The sequence below is a fragment of the Microcaecilia unicolor genome, chromosome 7, assembly GCF_901765095.1.
Source record: "Microcaecilia unicolor chromosome 7, aMicUni1.1, whole genome shotgun sequence".
NCBI lineage: Eukaryota > Metazoa > Chordata > Amphibia > Gymnophiona > Siphonopidae > Microcaecilia > Microcaecilia unicolor.
The window spans coordinates 303,064,284-303,087,172 of NC_044037.1; the positions used below are offsets into that span (position 1 = coordinate 303,064,284).

At 48.9% G+C, this 22,889-nt stretch overlaps 1 protein-coding gene across 1 annotated transcript in view; it reads left to right on the forward strand.

The window, feature by feature from the left end:
* Positions 1-5,744, forward strand: part of LOC115474056 (natural resistance-associated macrophage protein 1-like) — a 69,934-nt gene extending 64,190 nt beyond the window's left edge. The window contains exons 14-15 of the mRNA XM_030209353.1: positions 1,246-1,399; positions 5,229-5,744. Coding sequence (XP_030065213.1) covers positions 1,246-1,399; positions 5,229-5,351 — 277 coding nt within the window. The 3' untranslated portion in view covers positions 5,352-5,744. The remainder of the gene's footprint in view (positions 1-1,245; positions 1,400-5,228) is intronic.
* Positions 5,745-22,889: the final 17,145 nt, after the last annotated feature.

Sequence of the window (22,889 nt, forward strand, 5' to 3'; positions counted from 1 at the left end):
TTTCTCACACACACATTTTCATCTATCACCTACAGTCATCCATCTACTACACCTTTCTCACACACATCTTTCCATCTATTGCCGACAGTCATTCATCTCCTACACCCTTCCCTCACACACCTTTTCCCCTTCAGACTCACTAGAACACTCTTGTGATTCAATTCTATATTCTGGTATCATCATCTCCTACACCTTCCCCCCAAAAACACACACCCCTTTTCATCTGTCGCCTACAGTCATCCATCTCCTACACCCTCCCCACACACACCTTTCCATCCATCTCCCACACCCTCCCCACACATACCTTTTCATCTATTGCCTACAGTCTTCCATCTCCTACACCCTCCCCACACACACATTTCCATCCATCTCTCACACCCTCCCCATACATGCTTTTCCATCCATCTCCTATAGCCGTCCATCTCTTACACCCTCCCCACACACACACCTTTTCATCTATCGCCTACAGTCATCCATCTACTACACCTTTCTCACACACACGTTTATCGCCTACAGTCACCCATCTCCTACACCCTTCTCACACACACCTTTTCATCTATCGCCTATAGTCATCCATCTCCTACACCCTTCCCACACACACCTTTTCCTCTTAATAATTTTATGTCTGGTATTGTCATTTTTTGCTCATTCTGTCCTGAATGGAGGAAGGTTTTGGCCTCTGAACGCCAGTCCAATAAAAGTTATCACCTTATTTTCTTGATATATATTAGTCTTTACCTGACTGGGAACTGCATGAGCAGACACTCCCGCCCCCTCCGCTGCCTCAGTGAATGGGGCTTCGCCCACTGGTGGGCTATATCTAGGATCTGAAGATTTCCCCTCCCTATGTGGAAAACAAGCAGCTGTTGGCTTATGCTCCAGCAAAGAGAAAAGGACACGGAGCAGAGAGACAGCCAGGTAGAAACCCGACCTAGAGAGAAACAAGGCACACACGGACTGCAAGACTCGCCCCTTTCACCAGCTCTATTGCTCCAAAAGAAGGAATTGATTAACAAGGGTGAGGTTAAGAGCCACGTGGATTTTCTGTAAATGAAGGAGGTCCAGAAAGCAGGTCCTGGAAAGTATCAGTTCGTTTAATAATCTATTTGTTAACTTGTTTACATGCGTACGTTACAATGTGTGATTTTTTTTTTTTTTTCACAAGCCTGAGTGATGCTGAAAGAACAGCCCAATGTTAGAAATTTGCTTCCTGCTTCTTATCTGTGTCTGTACTTCTGTTTCTAGTGTTGGGAAGGCGGTTGCTGTCGCAATCATTACTCTGGTGCTGGCTATCAATCTGTACTTTGTAGCAGTGTATATCCCCACCCTAGGGAGTATCGCCTACTACATCCCTGTTGGCTTCATCCTGGCCGGATATGCCATCCTCACCTTGTACCTGGTAAGTAACAGCGCTGGCCCCGGGAGCATCTCTGAGGTGTCGTTCACTGAGCTGCAGCTAATGTGGCAGAATCTGTTCCTCTGCTGGTGAAGGACTGTAGCTTGGTCTTACCGGAAAAGGGGGGGGGGGCGGTAAATACAGCAGGAACTGAGCCCATGTTAGAACCACCTGCTTCTGATATTAGGAAGGTGAGGTGAGATTTGCTGATATTAATTTAACCCACGTATTTTATTTAAGATTTAGCTCACATCTTTTCAGTAGTAGCTCGAGTTGCATTCAGGTACACTGGGGTATTTGGTATTTCCCTGTCCCTGGAGGGTTCACAGTTGATTCTGTACTTGACGTAACGGAGAGAGCTACAAGCGGATTTTGAACCCTGAGCTCCCTAGTTGTCTAACTATAGCTAGTGGTTAGGGTGATGGACTTTGGTCCTGGGGAACTGAGGAACTGAGTTCGATTCCCACTTCAGGCACAGGCAGCTCCTTGTGACTCTGGGCAAGTCACTTAACCCTCCATTGCCCCACGTAAGCCGCATTGAGCCTGCCATGAGTGGGAAAGTGCGGGGTACAAATGTAACAAAAATAAATAAAACAAATAGCTGTCAAGGTCTCTTAAAGCATAATATTCTTAAGGCTTTAATATCCAAGAAGTGTAACCTCGGACCATCAGCACACCCAGAAATCTCTGAAATTTAGAAATCTCTGAAATTTACTTTGTTGAATAAATGTAGATAAATTACTCACAGTCAGTAGATGTTGAGAAGTTCAGGCCCCAAGACAAGAGGCTTCATAGTTCTGAGAGCTGCAAGGGTGGATGGAGGTAGAAATGCGAGGAAAGGAAGTTTGTTGCAGAGATGGGAGGGTGATTAAAAAGATGGAAGCAGTTCAGAGATGAGGTACTGGATTTGTGCAATATCTTATGAGCAAGAATGAACAAGGTGGAAAGATGAGTTTTCTTCAGGGAAGCAGATAGACAAGTGCTGTGGTGGCAAAGATGGAGAATGTGCCTCCATCAGGAAAAGGTCAGGAAAAGCCCCACACAAGCCCAGGGAGGGGGGGAGGTAAAGAGGCCAATAGGGACAGAATCTGAGATCAGGTAGCAGCAGGGCCGCAGAGAGGGGGAGCAGGGGGGGGGGACAAAATTCCCCGGGCCCGGGCCTCCAAAGGGGGCCCGGCGCCGGGGTCAGGCCGCCGGCGTCGCAGTCCCCGGTCTCACCTGCCTGCCTCCTCGGCTCCGGGCACCCTGCATTCGAAACGGCAGTCACAGATCGCCTCCCTTCGGGCCTTCTCTCCCTGTGTCCCGCCCTCACGGAATCCGGAAGCTACATCAGACGAGGGCGGGACATAGGGAGGGAAGGTCCGAAGGGAGGCGATCTGCGACTGCCGTTTCGAATGCAGGGGGCCCAGAGCTGTGGAGGCAGGCAAGTAAGACCGGGGACTGCAGCGACGGGGGGCAGCGACAGGGGGCGGTAGCGGTGGGGAGGCCTTGCCCCGGACCCGGCCTACTCTCTCGGCGGACCTGGATAGCAGGGGTGTTCACAAACGGCAGTCTCTGACTGGACAGGATTGCCCTTAACCCATCAGGACACACATAGTAGAATAATCAGGAAAAGATAGCAGGTAAACAAAGGAGCCAAGCTTGGCTGAAAAACGGAGAATAGACCACTAGTAACAGACTTTATACATATAAGCAGGGGTGGCTGAGGTACATGTGGGACTACATTTCACACGATGCATTGCTCATATATTTTTGCAGCAGTAAAATCCTTAGAAGTGAGAGTAACAATAAAGGCATTAAATACATTTTAGGGCCACGCTATAAACTACTGTAAGACAGAACAATAGCTACCCCTCCACTCCATTCCAAGAACATTGCGAAGTGGATCTTAAAACAGACATAATACACTCAGGATAATAAAGCACCAGTACGAAGTGAGGTTGGGGAACTCTTAAGAGAGAGAGCGGGATGACCCCATTGTGGACATGGACACCAAGAAATTCAGGTTCTGTTTGACTGAAGCATTTATAGATCATGAATGGGAAATGGGACTTGACATACCGCCTTTCTGTGGTTTTTCCAACTACATTCAAAGCGGTTTACATATATTCAGGTACTTATTTTGTACCAGGGGCAATGGAGGGTTAAGTGACTTGCCCACAGTCACAAGGAGCTGCAGTGGGAATCGAACTCAGTTCAAGGCCGGCTGCACTAACCACTAGGCTACTCCTCCACTAGCAACATTCCATGTAGAAGCCTGCCCTTGCAGATCAGCAATGCGGCCGCACAGGATGTCAGACTCACAGAAACAGAAGCCTGCGCGGCTGCATTGGTGATCTGCAAGAGCAGGCTTCTACATGGAATGTTGCTAGTGGAATAGCAACATTCCATGTAGAATCTCAAACAGTAGCAACAGAATCTCAATAGTAGCAACAGAATCTCAATAGTAGCAACATTCCATGTAGAATCTCAAACAGTAGCAACAGAATGTCAAATAGTAGCAACATTCCATGTAGAATCTCAAATAAGGAATGGGAAATGGGACTTGATATACCGCCTTTCTGAGGTTTTTGCAACTACATTCGAAGTGGTTTACATATATTCAGGTACAGGGCCGTGCCTAGGGTCTCCGGCGCCCCCCTGCAGTTGGCCTCTCCAGCGCCCCCCCCCCCCCCCTCAGTCGGCCTCTCCGGCGCCCCCCCCCCCCCCCCCGAAAACGAGCGCTACACTACTAGCGCTCTTCTCCCCAGATCCATTTTTTGTTTAAATTTACCTCTCCGGCGCTTGCAGCGTAGGCAGCGTTAATGAGAAGGAGGCGGCGCTCCCCCGCCCCGACGTGTCTTGCCTTCGCTGTGTCCCGCCTTCTTCTGACGTCAGAAATGACGTCAGAAGAAGGCGGAACCGAGCGAAGGGAAGACACGTCGGGGCGGCCGGGGGAGCGCCGCCTCCTTCTCACTTACGCTGCCGCGCGCCGGAGAGGTAAATTTAAACCAAAAAAAAAAGGATCTGGGGAGAAGAGGGCGAGGTAAGCATGGTGCGGCGGGGCGCCCCCCAGAGGATGGCGCCCTCCTGCCATGCTTACCTCGCTTACCGCATCGGCACGGCCCTGTTCAGGTACTTATTTTGTACCAGGGGCAATGGAGGGTTAACTGACTTGCCCAGAGTCACAAGGAGCCGCAGTGGGAATCAAACCCAGTTATCCAGGATCAAAGTCCACTGCACTAACCACTAGGCTGCTCCTCCACTCCAAAAGAATCTTATCCCAAATCTTAAATAGGATAGACAGACTCCAGAGCTGACCTAATATGATTTCATCCAGGGGTCAAGCTGCTGGTCCAGGTATCAGGCGTTATAGTAATTCTAGCGTGTGATTGGCTGAAGCTAGGTCTTACCCTGCAAGGAAGGGACAGAGCTGACTAAGGCATGAAAAAACTGAATAGGTAACACAGACAAGGCACCTCCTAGTCCTCAAATAATCTGTCTGGGCCTTAAACAGCAACTAAAGCCACAGGAAACATAAAGTGAGAGCCCTGCCCTCCTCCTCCCCTCCCCCGACTATGGTGAGCAATCTTTGCGCCATACCAGAGAACTGTAGGCACATGTTCTGTGACTGGGGTCTGCAGAGGTCTTTCGCACAACACAGTGTCTCAGTTGCTTTACAGTTGCGATGTGACCCAGTTTCTGGAAGGTCAGTCCTGGCATTCCGACTCTCCTCTCTGGATGCATTTTGGTCTCTGTAGTGCAGACAGGACTACAAACACCAGAATTCACTGGGCTGGCCTGATGTCTCTGTACTAAACCTACTGACTCATGTGATTTCTGTGCCTTCCAGCTCTGGGCATGCTGTGTTGCGCATGGAGCCAGCTTCCTGTCCAGTAGGAAAGACACCCGGTTCTCCTACGGCATTCCAGAAGGGCCTAGTGCGAATGGCATCGTGAACCATATAGCCCAGTGACCTATGGAGCATGCAGGGACTGCGTGCAATGACTTACACTTCAGAGAGGCAATCATGAGGCTCTCGACTCTCCTCTCAGTTTTGTCACTGATAACGAACGTCATGCTTTATGTCTGTGCCCTATTCCTCAGCATCATTCTCGACCTACTGGCAGAACCGGAATTAGAACTGAGGCACAGGGATAAATGGATTGGTTGGAAGAGGGGAACTCAAGCCCCAGTGCCAGGGTGGAGATCCATTTGTCTTCTTCACTCCTGCTCGTGACTCCATGTTCACAGACCGGGTCCTGGCTCAGACCCTTCTGCAAAAATGTTCATCATCCCTGGACTGAAGAAGGGAAGAACTTCCATGTCCAGATGGGCGGAGCTGGGGGTTTTTAGAGCCTACCTTTGTTTTAGTGCAATAAAAGTAACATTAGTTTAATATGGTTTTAGGGAAAGAGCATCTGTTGTCCAAGGATTTTAATTTTTCTGCAACTTTTGGAAAATAAATATTTAATTCCGTGTGAAAGCTGATTTTAGAGAGCCAGGGTCAGTCTCCTTGTTAAGAAAAACTGCCTTTGCCACTGATGTGTTCTGTGCTGTTATTCAGGGGCGTGGGCACAAGAGTGTCACTGTCCACTTTCGGCTTAGGCCCACCCAGCAGCAGTGCACCTGTGGTGTAGCGGGGCAGGACTCCCCAAGCTCCGCCAGCTGAAGTTTGCCGTAACTCCCTTCGCCCTGTCGCGGCAGCCAGCGACAGCCTTCTGAGCTGCCACCACTGGCACCCTGCACATGCTCAGTTCATTTGTCAGAACTGAGCATGTGCAGGGCGCTAGAGCTGGCATTTCAGAGAGCTGCCGCTAACAGCTGAGGTTGGCTGAGAGGCGTCATAACGGGCTTCAGATGTCGCTCGGAGGTCCCCAAGTTGGAGGGAGAGGGGGAAGGAGAGCGGCAGCAGAGATGAAATGTATCATGCCCAGTCATTTTACCCATTGGCCCACAATTCCCAGTGATACCTTCAGACCATCTCTGATGTGTGCCTTCATTGTAATTAGAGGGGGGGGGGGGTGAGGTGGGGTGTGGCTGTGTCTTGTCACCCTGTTCTTCAGATTCACCTTGCTTGGGCTCATGCCAGATCATTCTCTTCTATGGCTTTTGGGAGCCCTGGAACAGAACATGGGAGGTGGGGCTAGTGTTGGGCAAGACGTCTACAGTCTGTGCCCTGCAAATGGCAGATACAAATCAAGGTAAGGTATACACAAGACGTAGCACATATGAGTTTATCTTGTGGGGCAGACTGGATGGACCGTGCAGGTCTTTTTCTGCCGTCATCTACTATGTTACTATGTTATCCTAATTCCTCCTCCTCCTTTTTTTGGCATCAGTCACACCACCTACACTCCCACTTTCTATACATCTGCGACCCCTGGTGTGAATTTATGCATCTTATCTGCTCTGGCACACGCAACCTAAGACCATGAGCCATGGGAGCTTCTGGGCAGTCCGGAAGATACAATAGCAGCGAGCGCAAATCACTCACACCACGGCGCTACTACATACAGTAAAAACAATTCTCTAGGACATCTTGGTTTACAGATGTTATAGTGGAGATTTGAGAGGGTGGTGTGCTGGTAAATGTTTAACAATAGGCTCTTTCCCGGTCCACCTCTGCGCCCCCCCCCCCCAAATTGCAGAGCTGGCTATAGCTGGGAAGAGAGCCTGGGGGGGGGGGGGGCAATGCATTAATCCAGGAAAAAAAAATTTAATGATCCCAGGTTCCAATCTAATTCATGTTTAATGTGGGATAAAATGCCATAAATAAGTAAATAAATATAAACTTTTAATGTTGAGCACCTGATTCTCAAAGTGGACATATTCCAAACACTATAATGAAAATAAAATGATTTTTTTCTACCTTTGTTGTCTGGTGACTTTGTTTTTCTGATCATGCTGGCCCAGTATCCGATTCTGCTGCTATCTGTCCTCTTAACTCCGTTTCCAGGGCTTCCTTTCCATTTATTTCTTTCCTTTCCGCCTTTCTTCTTCATTTCTTGCTCTGGGTCCGCCGTAGACTTGACTGTCCAGTGGATCCAGCTTCTGCCTATTTTCTTCATCCATGTGCAGTTTTTCTCCTCTCTTCCTTTTCCCTCATCCCATCTCCAACCTCACTCTTCCCTCCCCTCCATCCATGTCCAGCATTTCTTCTCGCTCCCTCCCCTCCATCCACCCATGTCCAGCAACCCTCCTCTCCCCCCTGCCCTCCCCTCCATCCACCCATATCCAGCAACCCTCCTCTCCCCCCTGCCCTCCTCTCCATCCACCCATGTCCAGCAACTGTCCTCTCCCCTGCCCCCACTCCATCCACCCATGTCTAGCAACCCTCCTCTCCCCCCTGCCCTCCCCTCCATTCACCCATGTCCAGCAACTCTCCTCTCCCTACTACTACTACTACTACTACTACTATTTAGCATTTCTATAGCGCTACAAGGCATACGCAGCGCTGCACAAACATAGAAGAAAGACAGTCCCTGCTCAAAGAGCTTACAATCTAATAGACAAAAAATAAATAAAGTAAGCAAATCAAATCAATTAATGTGAACGGAAAGGAAGAGAGGAGGGTAGGTGGAGGCGAGTGGTTACAAGTGGTTACGAGTCAAAAGCAATGTTAAAGAGGTGGGCTTTCAGTCTAGATTTAAAGGTGGCCAAGGATGGGGCAAGACGCAGGGGCTCAGGAAGTTTATTCCAGGCGTAGGGTGCAGCGAGACAGAAGGCGCGAAGTCTGGAGTTGGCAGTAGTGGAGAAGGGAACAGATAAGAAGGATTTATCCATGGAGCGGAGTGCACGGGAAGGGATGTAGGGAAGGACAAGTGTGGAGAGATACTGGGGAGCAGCAGAGTGAATACATTTATAGGTTAGTAGAAGAAGTTTGAACAGGATGCGAAAACGGATAGGGAGCCAGTGAAGGGTCTTGAGGAGAGGGGTAGTATGAGTAAAGTGACCCTGGCGGAAGATGAGACGGGCAGCAGAGTTTTGAACCGACTGGAGAGGGGAGAGGTGACTAAGTGGGAGGCCAGCAAGAAGCAGATTGCAGTAGTCTAAACGAGAGGGTGACAAGGGTTGTGGATGAGGGTTTTGGTAGAGTGCTCGGAAAGAAAGGGGCGGATTTTACGGATGTTGTAAAGAAAGAAACGACAGGTCTTGGCGGTCTGCTGGATATGAGCAGAGAAGGAGAGAGAAGAGTCAAAGATGACCCCAAGGTTTCGAGCTGAGGAGACAGGGAGAATGAGAGAGCCATCAACAGAAATAGAAAACGGGGGGAGCGGGGAGGTGGGTTTGGGGGGGGAAATGAGAAGCTCGGTTTTGGTCATATTTAATTTCAGGTGGCGTTGAGACATCAGGCAGCAATGTCAGACAAGCACGCTGAAACTTTGGTTTGGATGCAAGGTGAGATATCAGGGGTAGAAAGGTAGATTTGGGAGTCATCAGCATAGAGATGGTAGGAAAAGCCATGGATGAGATTAATGAACCAAGGGAAGAAGTGTAGATAGAAAAGAGGAGGGGACCAAGAACAGAACCCTGAGGTACGCCGACAGGCAGAGGGATAGAAGTAGAAGAGGATCCACCAGAGTGAACACTAAAGGTGCGGAGGGAGAGGTAGGAAGAGAACCAGGAAAGGACAGAGCCCTGGAATCCAAGTAAGGACAGGGTATCGAGAAGTATGTTGTGATCGACAGTGTCAAAAGCAGCGGAAAGATCAAGAAGAATGAGGATGGAATATTGACCTCTGGATTTAGCCAGTAATAGGTCATTGGAGACTTTAGTAAGCGCAGTTTCGGTTGAGTGGAGAGGGCGAAAACCAGATTGTAATGGGTCAAGAATAGCATGTGAGGAGAGAAAATCAAGGCAGCGGCGGTGAACAGCACACTCAAGTAATTTGGAGAGAAAAGGAAGGAGGGAGATGGGTCGGTAATTAGAGGGACAAGTAGGGTCAAGTGAAGGCTTCTTAAGGAGAGGTGTGACCACAGCATGTTTAAAGGCAGCAGGGACAGTCGCAGTGGAAAGTGAGAGGTTGAGAATGTGACAGATAAAAGGAATAAGAGCAGGAGAGATGGCATTAAGAAGGTGGGTGGGAATGGGATCAGAGGAACAGGTGGTACATTTTGAGGAAGAAAGGAGAAGTGTAGTTTCCTCAATAGTAACTTCAGGAAAGGAGGAAAGGGAATGAGGGGAAGGAGAGAGAGGGGAACGGACTAGTGGAGGGAGAGCTGGTGAGGTAGAGAAAGCAAGGTTTATCTTTTGAACCTTGTTGTGAAAGAATTCAGCAAGGGTCTGAGGAGATAATGAAGGGGGAGTTGGGGGAGGGGGCACCTTGAGGAGAGAGTTCAATGTGGTGAAGAGAAGTCGAGGATTAGAGCCAAGAGAGTTGGTCAGTTGGATATAATAATCCTGTTTGGCACGTAAAAGAGCAGATTGGAAGGAGGTCAGCATGAACTTAAAGTGTAAGAAATCAGCAAGGGCCCGAGATTTCTGCCAGAGGCGTTCGGTGGAGCGGGTACAGGAACGTAGGTAGCGGATATTAGAAGTCAGCCAAGGTTGGGGTTTTGTACGCCTTACAGGGCGGGTCATCAAAGGTGCAAGAGTGTCTAAGGCAGAGGATAGAGTATTGTTGTAAGAAGAAACAGCCTCGTTGACAGACGTGGATGATGCCACAGTAGAGAGGAGGTTTGAAACATGGGAGGATAGAGATGAAGGGTCAATATCATGAAGATTCCTAGATAAATTAGATAGGATAGGACGGGACTGGGAGGGAGGAGATTTAAGTGTGAAAGTTATAAGATGGTGATCAGAGAAGGGATGATCAGAGGCAAGGAAACTAGAAGGTGAACAGTTGGAGGAGAAGATGAGATCAAGACAGTGACCATTTTGATGAGTGGGGGAGGTGGAGCATAGTTGGAGATTAAAGGACGACGTTAAAGCGAGTAACTTGGAAATATAAGAGTTGGAAGGATCATTAGCAGGAATATTAAAGTCACCAAGGATGAGAGAGGGGGAGGAAGGATCATGGAAGAAGGCAAGCCAGGCGTCAAAGTCACTGAGAAAGGATGAAAGGGACTTATTAGGGGGACGATAAATGACCGCTATTCGAAGAGGCAGAGGAGAGAAAGGCGGATAGAGTGGACTTCAAAGGAGGAAAAACAGTGAGATTGAGGTGGAAGAAGGGGTTGAAATCTGGAGGAGGGAGAGAGAAGTAGTCCAACACCACCCCCACGGCCAGCAGGGCGAGGAGTATGTGAAAATAGATAACCGCCATGGCATAGGGCTGCGACTGAAGCAGAGTCATCAGGGCAGAGCCAGGTTTCTGTTATGGCGAGCAGATGGAGGTGACGCGAGATAAAGAGGTCCTGGATATAGGGGAGTTTGTTACAGATAGAGCGGGCATTCCATAGGGCGCAAGAGAAGGACAGAGAAGAGGAGGGGAGTAGAGGAATAGAGATGAGGTTAGAGAGGTCATGGTGAGATCTGTAGAGTTTGGATAATAGTTGGTGAGGAGGGCCAGGATTGGGATTGATGTCACCACCTGAGAGTAAGAGAAGGAGTAAAAGAGAGCGGAGGAGAGTAGGAGAGGTGTGGCCACGAAGGCGTCGAAGGCGAGAGGTATTTAGGTGGAATGGGGAAGGCAAAATGGAGGGAAGAAAGAGACGGAGATTAAAAGCCAAGAGGGAGGAAGAGGGTAGGAGAGAAGGTGAGGTGATGAAGTCAATGGATGGGAAGTGAGTTCCTGTAGCGGAGAGAGGTAGGGGGTGAGGGAAAAGATTAGGAAGGGACAGAGCTAGGAAGAGAATGTGAATAGGGGCCATAAACGATCAAGGTACTTTAGCAACTGGAAAAAGATTAGATACAAAGAGAAAAATGCCCCAGTGGAGGCCCTGAGTGGATCGGGGTGGAACCTGGGTGTCACCCCAGAGAAGGCCGTAAGGATATGCAGATGAGCTGCAAGTCCTCCACAGCACCTGAAAGGCAGCCGGTGGTAGAGGTGGGCACCTCTCAGCTGAGGAAAGGCTTACCAGGGGTTAGGCCGAAGCCAGCATTCCTCCCCCTGAGGGTCGCCTGATCTTAGCCAAAAAGCACCTGGAAACTCTGTGCACTTGGAGAGAAGGCCCTGGGAAGATCGGGGTGGAACTGGAGTCACCCCGGATACAGCTGTGAGGAAATGCAGAAGGGCTGCAAGTCCTCCACAGCACCTGGTGGGAGCGCTGGGCACCTAGAGCGGAGGCCCTGAGTGGATCGGGGTGGACCTGGGTGTCACCCCGGAGAAGGCTGTAAGGATATGCAGATGCCCTCCATCCACCCATGTCCAGGAACTCTCCTTTCCCCTGCCCTCCCTCCATCCATCCCAGCAATTCTCTTCTCTCCCCTGCCCCCCTCTATCCATCCATACCCATCGATTCTCTTCTCTCCCCTGCCCCCCCTCCAGCCACCCATACCCAGCGATTCTGTTCTCTCCCCTGCCCCCCTTCCAGCACCCATACCCAGTGATTCTCCTCGCTCCCCTGCCCCCCTCCAGTCACCCATACCCAGCGAGAGGAAGCAGGGCAGGCAATGCGCAGAGAACAGCCCTGGAGAAAGGCTTCAGCTGGCGGGGCTTGGGGATCTCTGCCAGCTAAACCAGGGGCCCCAGATCCAATTTTGGGGGACCCAAACCCCCAAGGCTCCCCATAGCTATGCCACTGGTCATGCCTGCCCTCTCCCTGGCACAAGATGCTCCTCCTATGCCTCCGCAACGGAAGATGGATCCCCCACCACCCCCTAAACATCCATAGGCCCTCCCCAGGGCCCGGTGGTCTTCAGAGGCAGAAAAGAAACCCAATTTTTCCTACCCACCGCTCTGCCCATTGCTGCTGCCAGTGTCGCTTTAAACTGGTTGCTGAGACTGCTGTGGGAGGTCCCAGCAGCCATAATGAGATTGGCGCCAGCACAGCATGGCACCCGCTGACAGTTAAAATACTACATTTTGGGTATATTCAAAATGGGTAGCCTGTGAGAAACAAAAATACCCAACTAAATAAATCCCACAGGTTAAAAAACAAACAAACAAGAAAGAAAGAAAGCCCCATAACTGCTGCTGGCTTTACGCTTCCCTCCAGCATCCACGAGCGCCCTGAATTCAGCTCCAACTCCAAGCTCCCCCTTCTTATAGGGCAGTAGACTCCTCCCCCAAGCACCACCCTGGGACCGGATTGGAGAGGAATATTTGCCTGTTGCTCCTATTGGAGGAGCTGGAAGGCCTGTCTTTAAGGCTCAGGGGGTTACTGTTTCCTAGGTTTCCTCAGAGATTGATTCTGCGGTTCACAGACCAAGCCTGTTCTGCCACTTCCTACTGGGTCTGGAGGAGTTGATTCTTTGTTTCTTGACCCTCCTTTATCCCATATTTCTGAGTTCCTTGACATGAGGGAATGCAGACACCCTCACATTAATGCTCGATGCATTTGCATATCAGCTTACTGCACTGGGCATTAAAACATTATTTTTACCAAACAAATAAAGGAGGTCTTTTACTAAAGCTTAGCTCGAGTAATCTGTAGCAGGACCCATAGGAATAAAATGGGCCCTGCTGCAGATAACTCAAGCTAAGCTTTAGTAAAAGACCCCCAAAATGTGCACAAAAAATCAGCTACATATTTTAGCTCACAATAATATGAGTTTAAATTGTTGGGCAGACTAGATGGCCCGTGCAGGTCTTTTTCTGCTGTCATCTACTATGTTACTATGTTACATTAGAGAGGGAGGAAGGGGGGCCTGGAACTCGGAGGAGGGGAGGGGGACCTGGAACGGAGGAGAGGGAGGGGGCCTGGAACTTGGAGATGGGAGGGGAAGGGGGAAATGCACCACCTGTAAAAAAAAAAAAAAAAAATTTCAGCACCCCCAATCATTTTGAAAAGTTGGCTCCTATGCATATCAGTACAGAAAATATGGCCAGAAAACTCAATCCATGCATGCTATGTTACAATGAAAACCTTAGGGGTCTTGTTACTAAGGCAGGCTAATGGATTTAGCGCATACTGACAATTAGCGTGCAGTAAATGCTCTGCAGCCCATAAGAATGCAATAGGCTGCGCACATCCTAAGCCGCGCTATGTTGGACAGGGCAAGAATAGGGTCATGGAGATGGGAGATGCTCAGTGTGTGGGGAAGACGAGGGTGATGCTGGGTCAGACAGATAGGGATGCAGAGAGAAGGTGGATGGTGACCATGGAGAGGAAAGAAGTGCCAAATGGCCAAGGAGACTCTGGCAACATATTTAAGAGAAGACAGAGGAAAGCAGAAACCAGAGACTACGACCAACATAACAAGAAAAATAAAATGACCAGACAACAAAGGTAGAAAAAAGAATTGCATTTTCTATTTATTGACTGGAATATGTCAGTTTTTGGAATGTGCATTTGCCAGAACTGGTTTTAGACACGGCTGGGCCTGAGATGAACCTCAGTTTTGGGATGGGCCACCCTTGGTGTTTCTGTTAGAGCTGAGATCAATGGGTGGGAAGCAGCATTCAAACCCCACTTCTATTGACACTCCTTGGGACCCCAGGCAAACTGCTTTATCCCCAGGTAATCATTTTGGGGAAGGGACTGATCCCTGCATTCTAAAGATGCTGTGAGCATTGAGCTTCCTTTAAAAACACAGCAAAAAACACAAAAAGCCATTCGATCCAAAGATACAAAATAGTGCATAAATTATCTGCTAATTTTTACTTTATTTTGCCCTTAGACTTTAAACTTCTCATAGAATCTAGTACATCTAATACCCCTCAGCTAAAAAACAACAACAAAAAGCAGCAAAAGGCCTCTCCCACCCCCGATCCCATGACCCTGGCAGTGGCAATCAGGCATCCCGCGTCCCCTCCATGCACTTCCTGAAGATTCTGGAGGAATTTGGGAGACCCGGTAGTTGTGCAGATAGGGGATCGGGGTATCCGCACGCACCGCCTCTCTGCGCCTGTAGCTGGGGACAGCACTTTGCAGAGGTTCCCTGCTGCGCAGCGACGGGATCCTGCAGAAACCAGAAGTGTGCGCGGCGCTGCCCTCCTCGCACTTTGCAGACGGTGCCTGCACGGTTTCAAGGCTCCCCGCCGGAGAGCGCGCTCTTTGGCTTCAATTGCTGCGGGGCCCGCAGGGGGAAGCGGGGGGAGACCGGAGGGAAGAGGCGGTGCTGCTGGGGCCGGACCGACCCTGCAAGGCCTCCGATCCTCTCCCTCCCCGTGGGCTCCGAGAGCCCAGGAACCCCCCCCCACCCCTCCCCGCCGCTTGTTTATGTGAAGAATTCTTGCTCTCTTAAAAGGGCGATGGCAGGCGGGCGGGGACCTCCCTTCCTGGTGGTCCCACGCACTGGGTTCAGCTTGGTTCTGAGCGAACTGTCTCTGCAGATTTCCCCCACATAGACGGGACTGAGATCCTGCCTCAGACTCCCATGGGGTAACTCCGCAACTAGCTTGCAGGGTTTACTTTAAATCTGCCCCCTATGGGTTGCGTCGGGCGCCCCCTAGTGCTTGCATGGAGTACGGAAGCTCAGAAAGCTGTCACATAGCCCTCCTTTTCCAAAGTTATTCTTGTGCTCGGATCCACTTCGCTCTCTTCTGTTTTGGGTTTGGGGAGAAGAGAAGGAAGTGTTTCCGATAGGATACTTTCTCCCAACCTTCGAAAGCTAATCAAGAAATGTATTAAGTTATGTCGAATAAAAAAAGGTATCATCTTATTTTCTTTTCCGTGTTTTATTTTGTTTGATTTCTATTGATCCCCGTTCCCTGAATTGCCCTGTCTGACAGACAGCTTGGATTTGAGATTTCGTCTTTTCCAAATCAGCGTTGTTTTCAGGCAGGTCCACAAGTTACTTCCCTGCCAGACTGGTAGGTGAGGAAATGACCGGCCCAAAGTCAGAAGAATGCAGTGTGAGAAGCAGGTTTTGAATCCTGGCCTCTCTTTCACTTCAGTAATCTGAAAGGAAACTTTAAGAAAAGGAGATAAAACTACTGGAAAAGATAAACAGGCAAAAGGGGGGGGGGGGGGGGGGTGGGGGGTAGAGAGAGAAATGCCGGAAGCCTACAGAAAATCCTGAAAGCAGGGACATTGGGCTGCTATAATTGTGCTTGGGGGATGTCCAGGTGACCAGTAAATAAATACAATTACACCATCCCACCCAGCCCTCCCCTGAACAGAGAAGAACTGAAGTAGCAGCTGATGGAGCAGTAGGGTTGAATGCCCTTTGGTGTACCTGCTACCCTAGAGGGGCTTCTTGTGCAGTGTGCCCTGATGTATAAGGGGAGGGGGTCCTATGCTAATTTGCTTGACTCCTCAGACATAAAGGTTAATAGTCTGTGTTAAACAGACTGGGAAGGCAGGATGCAAATTCTACTGATGCTCCTTCTGACCTTGGATAAGGTTCTTCACCCTCTGTTGCCACAGGTACAAAACTAGAGAGTAAATGAGGAAATCCCTCCTGTACCTGAATGCAATTCATCATGAATTATCAATTAAAAGGCAAAAGCTAAATATAACCTACACAGAAAATGTTAAGGTGATCCTGGAGTATTGTGTTCAGTTTTGGAGGCCGTATCTTGCTAAGGATGTAAAAAGAATTGAAGCGGTGCAAAGAAAAGCTACGAGGATGGTATGGGATTTGCGTTACAAGACGTACGAGGAGAGACTTGCGGACCTGAACATGTATACCCTGGAGGAAAGGATGTCAGGAAGTATTTTTTCACGGAGAGGGTGGTGGATGCTTGGAATGCCCTCCCGCGGGAGGTGGTGGAGATGAAAACGGTAACGGAATTCAAACATGCGTGGGATAAACATAAAGGAATCCTGTGCAGAAGAAAGGGATCCTCAGGAGCTTAGCCTAGAATGGGTGGCAGAGCTGGTGGTTGGGAGGCGGAGCTTGTGTGGGCAGACTTATACAGTCTGTGCCAGAGCCGGTGGTGGGTGGCAGGGATAGTGCTGGGCAGACTTATACGGTCTGTGCACTGAAGAGGACAGTACAAATAAAAAAAGTAGCACATATGAATTTATCTTCTTGGGCAGACTGGATGGACCGTGCAGGTCTTTTTCTGCCGTCATCTACTATGTTACTATGTTATTTCATTGGACTAAGTTAATGCATCTCTTGACTGTCAGTGAGGAGCAAACATCCCTTCCTCAGGTGAGAACAGAAGGACCGAAGGATAATAACATGGTTCTGTCCAGTGTGTGGCGGAGGCCAAGAAAGCAAACAGGATGCTAGGAATTGTATTTATTTATTTACTAGTAAAAAAAGGCCCGTTTCTGTTTGAAAGGAAACGGGCGCTAGCAAGGTTTTCCTCTGAGTGTGTATGTTTGAGAGAGTGTATGTGAGAGTGACTGTGTGAGAGAGGCTTCTGTTCCTGCAGCTGTGCATTCCCCGTGTTGTGCTGATTCGCTGCTCCCTGTATGGTGGCTCCGCCCCTCTCCCTTCTACTGGCCAATCTGGTGTGGGTTGTGTGACATCACTATTATCTACTCCAACATGATCCATGGTTCCAGGCAGCCTCAGAATGTTGGCCGTGAGAATTATATCGGATTTGTTAGGATTTATTTTTTGAAGGGATTCACTCAAGGCAGTGTAGAGTAAGAATAAATCAAACATGAGCAATAGACAATTACAGCAGTAAAAATATTCAAACAACAATACAAAGTATGGCATAGGATACTACTTACAGTGTCAACACAATAGAACATTTTAATTAATAGTGAAGGGTAAAGCAAAGATGGAACATATAGATAGGTAAGAGAGTAGGAAGAGTTAGAAAGTAAGGTGACTGATTTGAAGAAAAGTGCTCACGAGGTCAGAGAGGTGGTTAAATATTAGCTATGGTACGAGTGGAATTGTTAGGAAAGGGAAAGACCAAGAATACTGTAATGCCTCTGTATCGCTCCTTGGTGCGACCACACTTTGAGTGTTGAGTGCAGTTCTGGTTGTTGTATCTTAAAAAAGATATAGTAGAATTAGAAAAGGTTCAAAGAAGGGCGACCAGAACGATAAAGGAGATGGAATTCCTCTCGTATAAGGAAAGGCTAAAGAGGTTAGGGCTCTTTGGCTTGGAAAAGAGACGGCTGAAGGGAGATATTGAGGTCTACAAAATCTTGAGTGGTGTAGAACGAGTAGAAGTGAATCGATTTTTCACTCTTTCAAAAAAGTACAAAGATCAGCGGGCACTTGATGAAATTACATGGAAATACTTTTAAAACAAATAGGAGGAAATACTTTTCTACTCAATGAATAGTTAAGCTCTGGAACTCTTTGCCGGAGGATGTGGTAACAGTGGTTAATGCATCTGGGTTTATAAAAGGTTTGGACAAGTTCCTGGAGGAAAAGCCCATAGTCGGTTATTGAGATAGACATGGGGAAGCAACTGCTTGCCCTGGAATTGTATCATGGAATGTTGCTGCTATTGAGATTCTGAATGGAATGTTGCTACTATTTGAGATTCTGAATGGAATCTTGCTACTCTTTAGGGTTCTACATGGAATGTTGCTACTATTTGAAATTTTGAATGGAATCTTGCTATTCTTTGGGGTTCTACATGGAATGTTGCTACTATTTGAGACTCTGAATGGAATCTTGCTACTCTTTAGGGTTCTACATGGAATGTTGCTACTATTTGAAATTTTGAATGGAATCTTGCTATTCTTTGGGGTTCTACATGGAATGTTGCTACTATTTGAGATTCTGAATGGAATCTTTTTACTATTTGGGGTTCTACATGGAATGTTGCTATTTGGGTTTCTGCGAGATACTTGTGACCTGGATTGGACACTGTTGGAAAACAGGATACTGGGCAAGATGGACCTTTGGTCTGACCCAGTATGGCAATTCTTATGTTCCCAGAATTTCGGTGCCGTGTTTTAGAAGAGGGTCATTTACACATCCAACTGCCATTAGTTGTGTGCTAGCATTTACCAGTCAAACACAGCGAAGGTGACAACAAAAATGAAGCTAAGACATTTTTATTTATTTGTATCCCATGTGCATAGTTGACAAGTTATCCAGTTCTGGGTTTCTGACAACCCTCCCTGACCCGGTGCCTTAACGCAACGCTGATTTTTCAGACAGTGAACTGGATGTAAGTTCAAAACCTAGGACTGACCAAGTGTACTTCCTGGAACTGTGTAACCTGTCAGCTCTGGAGTGGACAAATAGGCTGCATGGTTACCTGTTGCTGCTTTTGAAAGCTAGAGTGCTTAGAAAACATCCGATTGAAGACTTCTGAAGCCAGCCATTTTGACCGTGTCGAGTCATTGGATGTTTGAATACATTATCTGCATCTAGCTTTATTTTTTATGTCACCCTCGCTGTGTTTGACTGATCTGTGTGATTGTGAGCAGTGGCATTCCTAGGGTAGCTGACACCCGGGGCGGATCGCCGATGCACCCCCCCCCCTGGTTGCAGCCCCCTCCCCCCCCAGCGAAAGGACACCCCCCCCGGGTGCATTTTTACCTTGCTGGGGGGGGGGGGGGTGCCGCGCGCCTGTCGGCTTCGCTCGTTCCATGCTCCCTCTGCCCCGGAACAGGAAGTAGTAACCTGTTCCATGGCAGAGGGAGCACGGAACGAGCAGAGGCGACAGGCGCCTGGCACCCCCCCAGCGGCGTGCACCCGGGGCGGACCGCACCCACTGTCCCCCCTAGGACGCCACTGATTGTGAGGGATCTTGTTCTTTTGTTTCCTTTGTCGTGCCAGCATTTACAGCAGGTTTCAGCAGATCTGTGCTAAGCCAGTATTCTATAAAGGTTGGTCCCGCAGAATACTAGTTGACTATGGATCTTCCCAGCACTTAACATGGGGCCCCATTTACTGAATTCCCCTCATGTGCCCAGCAGGAAACCCAGCAGAGCAAGTGGAAAGAACAAGGCCACTTTCCTGGCTCATATGTATTTGTATCAGTCCCCACACAAATACAATGAGGGGCAGATGCATGAAAGTCCCCGGAAACATCCGTCTTCATTGAGATCCTCGGTAAAAGTTATCGAGTTGAAAATAGCGAGCGAATCCCAAAGGGAATCACATGCAGATGAGCTGCTTGCAAAACCAATGAGCTGTTTGGTAGGGTGGCAGCCAAATCAGTAAGTTGCACTTGCACAGAACAACCAATCGCTAAGCTTGGCTGCTCTGCACATGCTCAGAACAGCGTGTGATACCCACCACTTTCATACATGCATACAAGTTATGTGGGTAGCTTTTTTCAAACTTTTTTGATGCAAAACTGCCTTATCTGGGGCCATTTTTAATTTTCAAGCATTTTTCCAGAAGCTGAGGGTGACCGGGGAGTGCACGTGCTGCACACAGCCTCTAAGCTGCTGCCTTTCACAGTTGGGAGGACGTGGAAGTTCGGCTGCTCCTGCCCCAAGTCTCCCGTGGCCCTCTGCAAGGTCTGCCAGTAGCCCTGCCCAACGGGACAGCCAAAAGGATCCCGGCTCCCAAGATGTATTGTCCCACCACCTGCATGAAGAAACTGCCTGTTACGGCTGCTCCAGACCTCCCGTAAAATTTGCCCTGCTAAAGGTAGGTGGCCTTTCTGTGCATTGCATTTGAATACTGATCAGCTCGTTAGCGTTGCTTAGCATACGATTTTCATTAGCTTTGAGCCTGCAAATAGGTGGGAAAATGTGGGATACAAATGCAATACATAAATAAATAAATGGTGAAAAGCCTGCAGAGCCCCTTTGTGCATTGCCTGCTGAATACCGAGCTCGCTGAACTGGTCAAAAACACTCGTTGCTGGCCCGGTAACTTTTGTTCGTCTGCCTCTGAGTCCATTGCAATCAGCTCCAGTCCTCTGAGTCCCCTTCTGATTAACAGATGCAGCCTCTCTGCTTTCTTTGCAGAGATTCTGAAATCAGGGGGACGCCCCCCTTCTCTCCTCTGGGGTCTGCTCCAGCTCTCTTTGCCACCCGTAATTGCTCAGTCTCTCCTATCACCTGCTTCAGCTGAACTGGTTCCCTCTGTATTACTTACTTGCGCTTTCTTTGTGTCTGTTTTCAGGTTGGCTCTCAGTCTGTTTGGGTTGTTTTCTTTTCTTTCCCCTGCTGTTTCCTCTCTGATACTCTAATAATAACATCCTGACTCAGTTACACCATCCAGAACATTTTCGTTTAAGATAATCTTTTTTGATCTTGCAGATAGTCTTGCTCGCTTGTTTTCTTTCTCTTATTACAGCTGGTGGTTTTCTGCTGCCTTTCTAGATCTTTCATTTTCTTTCACTGTATTTGTGAAATATGCCCGATGCAGACCAGGCATCCGCTGCAACAGCAGAATTTGAGGGGGGGTGCCAGAGCAACTGTCACCACAGCACAGGGCCTTTAAACAAGGCCTGGGCCAGGCCCAGCCCCTCTGACAGTTTGTGTCAGAGGAAGTGGGGTACAGGAGGTCCCTTGCTGTGCTGCAGATCTGGGTGGAATTAAGGAGGCAGCGCTGGTGTGGCAGCAACAGCAAGAGGAGGAAATAGGCCTGGCAGAGAGAAGGAAAGGGGAAATGATGGACACAGGGGAGTTAGAGAAGGGGAGGGGAGATGCTGGACATAGGAGGCTAGGGAAGGGAAAGGGAGATGCTGGATATGGGAGAGGGATAGAGAAGGAAAGGGAGATGCTGGATATGGGAGGGGGATAGAGAAGGGGAGGGGAGATGCTGGACATAGGAGGCTAGGGAAGGGAAAGGGAGATGCTGGCTATGGGAGAGGAAAAGAGAAGGAAAGGGAGATGCTGGATATGGGAGGGGGATAGAGAAGGGGAGGGGAGATGCTGGACATAGGAGGTTAGGGAAGGGAAAGGGAGATGCTGGATATGGGAGAGGAATAGAGAAGGGGAGATGCTGGACATAGGAGGCTAGGGAAGGGAAAGGGAGATGCTGGATATGGGAGAGGGATAGAGAAGGAAAGGGAGATGCTGGATATGGGAGGGGATAGAGAAGGGGAGGGGAGATGCTGGACATAGGAGGCTAGGGAAGGGAAAGGGAGATGCTGGATATGGGAGAGGAAAAGAGAAGGAAAGGGAGATGCTGGATATGGGAGGGGGATAGAGAAGGGGAGGGGAGATGCTGGACATAGGAGGCTAGGGAAAGGAAAGGGAGATACTGGAAATGAGGGGAGAAAGGGAATGGGGAAATAGTGAATAAGGGGGCCATGAAAATGAAAAGGAAATGGTGGACATGAGGGGCTAGGAAAGGAAAAGAAAGGAAGGGGAGATGCTGGACATAAGGAGAGTGTACACGTGCATGAAAAGTTGGTTGGCTACCTAGGGCACCACTTGCACTGCCCACTGAGCAGGTCCAAGGTCCTGGAGCAAAAGAAGAGCTGGCAGGGGAACCCCAGAAACCACCGGCCGAAGAAGAGGAGCTGTGGAAAGGAAATGCTGGTGGGGATTCCCACTGGTGAAGATCTGGAGGAGCCACAGCTTCCCGTGATGTGCGACCCTTAGCTGTTGCCACTGTCTCCACTGATACCACCCTTCAGCTGCCAACGTAGGAGGAAAAAAGAGAGTATGGTGGATGGGTGTGAGGGGGAAGAGAGAGAGAGAGGGGAAAGCAAATGGGAGGGGGTAGGGAGAATGGTGATAAAGGAATTACACATCTCCACCCAAAGTATCCGTACCAAGGGACAGATGCACTGAACAATCGTTAGAGCCCTTCCCTTAGCGAATCGGTAAGGAACGGGCATGCATCAAGGAAAAGGAATGCAAATGAGCTGCTCGTTGTAGCTCACTTGCATTCTCTATTCCATCATTAAAACAGTCAGCCACTCGGCCAGTCGAGCATGTGCAGAGCAGCCAAGCGTTATGCTGGCTGCGCTGCGCATGCCAAATACGCCAAGGAGGATGAGCACCATCGCTGATTTTCACTCCGGTGATCACTAGCCCTAGAGCTGGCTCTGCCTGTCTGTCTCCCTGTGTTTTGAGAACAACATTTGTCCCTTTTAGTCTGCCTGAAACTTATTGTGTCTTTACAACAAGCTCTTTACCTTTCTGAGCTCATATCAATTTTTGTATTTAAAACTGTTATCATAGATCGGCTCTCCTGGTCTGCTGCTAACCCTCTCCCTCTCCATAAATTTCTAGCTTCACAACTCAGAATAACCAGCTTCCTCTTTCCCCAGCAAACAGTCTCATGATCCATTAGCACCCCAGATTAGAAGCTGGTTAACAACATCACCACTCGACTTTACTTCCAATTAAGACATAACACCTGGTAGATACCTTGGTCAGCCATAAGAAAGGCACCACACTTTCACATGTTAATAAGGTGTGAAAATCAACAAAAAGTGAAGGAGAGTAGGAATAAGACCAAAAAGCCAAAGCAATAGAAGAAAAAAAAAAGATACAACCAAAATGTTCAAATGTGTTAGACGTGGTGCTTTAATTTAAACTTTTGGGTTTTTGGGGGGGAGGGGGGATTACTGGATCCCCCAGTTCCCCCCCTGCCCTTCTCTTCCTTCCCCTCTGCTGTGTCTCCTCTCCCAGGAGCTGATTCTCAAAACCTACCGCTGGCGTTAAGGCCAGTT